We start from the raw sequence: 4,376 nt of genomic DNA on the forward strand, positions 1-4,376 counted from the left end.
CGCACGAGGCACACAGAGAGAGAGAGAGAGAGAGAGAGAGAGAGAGAGAGAGAGCAGCCGCGCGCGCGCGCGCACACACACACACACACACACACACACAGAGCACGCAGTCCATGGTGGGCTTGTCGATCCGCGCGGCCTGCTCTCGCTACCCAGCGCGTGGAGCTCCGCCAAGGGTTGAGCTCCGTAATTCCTGCTTTTCCTGAAATCACAGGGACTGTGGGAAGAGAGAGAGAGAGAGAGAGAGTGCTCGCACTGTTCTTATATGGCTACCAAGATTGATCCACCCAATGGTGCGCGCTCCGCCCCCGGAAAGCACTACTTCATGCTGTGGCGCACCATCTTTGAGGTGGACGTTCGTTACCAGCCCCTGAAGCCGATCGGGAAGGGCGCATATGGCATTGTGTGTGCCGCACGTGACCTGCATATGGGTGTGAAGGTGGCTATCAAGCGCATCACCAATGTTTTTGAGAATACGACTGATGCGCGGCGGACTCTGCGAGAGATCAAGCTTCTTCGCCATCTCTTCCATGAGAATATTATTGCAGTGAAGGACATCATGGTTCCTACCTGCAAGCACACTTTCAAGGACCTCTATGTTGTCTATGAGCTAATGGACACAGATTTGCACCAGATTATCCGCTCCTCACAGCTCCTGAATGATGACCATCATCAGTACCTCATCTATCAGGTAAGAGCAGATGCAGAGCAGGTTTTTCTGCTCTTTTAAGGACCTAATTTGAGGGACAAATGTGTGGTTTTTGTAGGAATCGTTGCATTCTGATGGTCATAGTAGTGAATTAGAGCTTTCAACTTGCTGGCTAGCGTCTCGTGGGCTGATTTAGAGTGTCCAGATGGTTTACATGCTTAGTTGAGATGGTAAGAAATGATTAATTGGTGACTTCAACAAGGCTAAACAGGCTTATGCTGCCGTCCCTACTGACTTTCTGAAGCTCTTTTCACTTCTTTAGAGGCAAAGTAGTTTTGTAATTTTGTCAGATTTGTTATCTTGAGTTAGTGGCGTAGACTTCATCACAGCCTTGGACATAGCCAAAGCTGGCAGCAGCAATTGCAGTAATTTTTAGCCGGCATCTCAGGCTGTACCTGAGGCTCTTTGGTGGATTACTGTATAAGAAGATGATTTTTTGGCATGTGGCGAGCTAATTTAAAACAGATATTTGTTAGCATTCTCAATGTTTCTCTTTGAGAGCATTTATATTACGTATTTGGGGATGGTGCTGGCGTTCATGTGGGGTGTGTAGAGAGACTCATTATATTTCTTATGTGTCCTGCTACAGCTGCTCCGAGGATTGAAGTATTTGCATTCGGCAAATGTCCTCCACAGGGACTTGAAGCCCAGTAATCTGCTCTTGAATGCAAATTGTGATCTCAAGATATGCGATTTTGGGCTTGCTCGGACGGGCCCAGAAAAGGGTCAATTTATGACAGAATATGTGGTGACCAGGTGGTATAGAGCACCAGAGCTTTTGCTGTCTTGCGATGAATATGGGAGTGCTATTGATATATGGTCAGTAGGTTGTATTTTTGCGGAGCTACTGGGACGAAAACCCATATTTCCTGGAAAGGATTACCTTCACCAATTGAAGCTGATATTGTCCATCATAGGAACGCCAGCGGAAGTTGATCTACATTTCATCCCCAATGAAACAGCCAGAAGTTTCATTCGCTCTCAACCGTACACACCCCGTGTCTCACTTGCAAAGCTCTATCCTAATGCAAATCCTCTTGCGGTCGATCTTATAGACAAAATGCTCGTCTTTGATCCGAGAAAGAGGATCACTGTTATAGAGGCTCTCAATCATCCTTATCTGGCCATGCTACATGATGAATCTCTTGAGCCTGTTGCACCTACCCCTTTTGATTCCTCTTTCGAAGATGAGGACCTCAAAGAGCAGGATTTGAGGGAGAAAGTGTGGGTGGAGATGCTTTTTTATCATCCTGAAGCTGCAACGCGGGTGCCCTAGGGGAATTATCAGTTTTCAGTAGGGCCGGACTTTATATCTTACCTCCTTGACATGAAGTTGGCAGAACTTCATATTTTTGGCATTGAAGTTCCAGGGAGTGTGGAAGGTTTGGAGATCTCTATGTGCAAAGCGATGATGCCCTTTAATTTGGTGACAGGCATCATAGAGAGAGAGAGAGAGAGAGAGAGAGAGAGAGAGAGAGAGAGTTGTACATAGTGTATACAGCAAGGGTACTGTAAAATTTCTAGTAGGTTGTCTACGACGTTGCTTTAAACCTTCAGTGAGAAAATCCATGGAAGTGTCACAAAGTAATGTGCCCTGGGGCCTTACCTTGACATAAGTTTGTAAAATGGGTCACAGTTTGCAAAGAGAATACTCCTAGTCTCGCAAACTGGCCTGGCTTCATATTTTTCTGTTGTGTTGTAATCCTGTTCTTAAGTTATATCTAATGAGAAAGGTTTGAACCTAGTGCTTTGTGAGCCGGTACTAAGGTGTCCTTTGTTATTTATGGGTGCATCCCACATAAAAGGGCGCCGCATGATTGATTTGTGGTTTCACATAAGGCCCACATAAGGCCTTAGTTAAGCTTAAGTCTTGGGAGCAATTTTGCACTGTTGGATAACGCTTGTTGACTTAGTGTCACATGGCAATTTAGTGATGCCAAACTTTTTTCCTTCTATTTCTCAGAAGAGAGGCATTAACTAAGCATTGTCTTTTATGTAGGCCATTGTGAACTACAGTTGAGGTTGGTTTTCCTGTTTCTATCAAGATGGGCATTGAGTAGTGGGTCGCACACCCTCTTTCTCATTCTCTTATGTAGTCCATTGCGACTTTTCACTTTGTTCCTCTCGGGCAAGATACGATTTCTTTTCTTCCAAAAAATTGTTGGCCATGTTATAATTAGTACATGTGATGGAAGAATTGATTACTTTGTTGGACCTCGGAGAGCAAGATATGTTTGTTTAACTTTTATTTTTGAAGGAATTAGTGAAGTTGATATGGGTCTTTTGTAGAAAAAGTGAGGCTGGTTTATAGTTTATCGATTTGTTCCTTATATTCGCAAGGGTCTATGGGCCAAAAAATGTCAAATTTGAGGGCGTGGCTCCAATTGTGAGGTTTGGCAAGCTCACAGGATGCCTGCCTTGCTTTCATGGAAAATGTCCTTTGCCGATCTGTAATTTTATAGCAATGGTAATGGGCTTCAGAGACCCTGAGGTTCTTTAGATAGATCTTGCCATAGCTGATTACAGGTGATATTACAATCATCAGCTATTTCCCTTCTGTCATGAGAGAAGTTTGGCCCTAGCGTCAATAAGAAGGGTACTTTTTTGTGCTCTGTACGATAGAAGCTGCCTTTATACGAGTTAATTTTTCTGCAGTTTATGATCCTATTCTCTCCGTTTCACATGGTTAACTTGAATTTGTGGAGATGACGAGTTCCTGCTCCTATGTTTTGAGATGTGGGTTTTTTGGTTTGCTGGAGTGCTTCAGTAGTGCTGTTAGCCTCTGCTGAAGAGTGACCAAGTTGGGTAATTCTCTTGAGGAGATGTCTTTGATGATCAAGAGCTGTACCACTGTTGTGCTTTGTGATCAATTGACAAGTTGTTTACCTTGCCTTTTTTACTTCATTTGAGTCTATTGCCGTCCGATATTTTTGGCTCTGTAAAGCAAGCCTTAGCAAAGAAGGGAGATGGGCACATTTGAATTCTTTATTTTTCATACTTCCTCAACCAATCTTTACATGTGAGGCAGTGAAAAATCTTCTTTGACTTTGTCTTTAAATGGGTTTCTTCATTAAAGAGACTTGTTGATGCATAGATTTGAGCCGTGCAAAAAGGGCATGCCTTTCTCAAACCTTGCCATGTGGGTGGAAAGAAATAGTATAAACAATTACATGTACATCTACATTTTATGAACAAATGCAATGTTGTGTTATCGACAAAACCTGTAAATAATGGTGCATTTTCTTAGTACAAGTCAAGATACATCCGGATTGTGGCTAAGATAACCTAGTACCATTATAGATTCTACCCCCACGAAGCATCCTTCTTGTCAAAGTTTAAATGATGATGTTTGAGGAAAAGTGAAAATTCTAAACGTTCGAATTGAGCAACGATTGGCTTTCCACCATGCCAAACCTTGTATGGGCTGGTAGATAGTATGTTCAACTTCTAAAGCCCATGTCCATATATTTGTGATCAACAAACCTGATAAGAAAAAGTTTTGACGCAAAAAGAACTTTTTTTCTTGATTTCAAGCACATACAATGCTTTGAGAATGTGATTTCTTCTAATAAGCACAATTTTGCCAATTCCTTTGATTGGACAAGAGCTATTGTTGGTACATGTAACAAAATTTGCTTTGAGATAGCCTTAATGCCTGTGAATAGAT

The 4,376-nt window shown here is 42.8% G+C and overlaps 1 protein-coding gene across 1 annotated transcript; it reads left to right on the forward strand.

Annotated features, from left to right (window-relative positions):
* Window positions 1-2,453, forward strand: LOC147435009 (mitogen-activated protein kinase homolog NTF3-like). Its single transcript, XM_086491367.1, has 2 exons — window positions 1-691; window positions 1,299-2,453. The coding sequence occupies exons 1-2, from the start codon at window positions 266-268 to the stop codon at window positions 1,983-1,985; spliced, it is 1,113 nt and encodes a 370-aa protein (XP_086347493.1). The 5' UTR covers window positions 1-265; the 3' UTR covers window positions 1,986-2,453.
* Window positions 2,454-4,376: the final 1,923 nt, after the last annotated feature.

The sequence above is a fragment of the Adiantum capillus-veneris genome, chromosome 19 (genome assembly GCF_014529385.1).
Source record: "Adiantum capillus-veneris isolate H3 chromosome 19, ASM1452938v2, whole genome shotgun sequence".
Classification (NCBI taxonomy): domain Eukaryota; kingdom Viridiplantae; phylum Streptophyta; class Polypodiopsida; order Polypodiales; family Pteridaceae; genus Adiantum; species Adiantum capillus-veneris.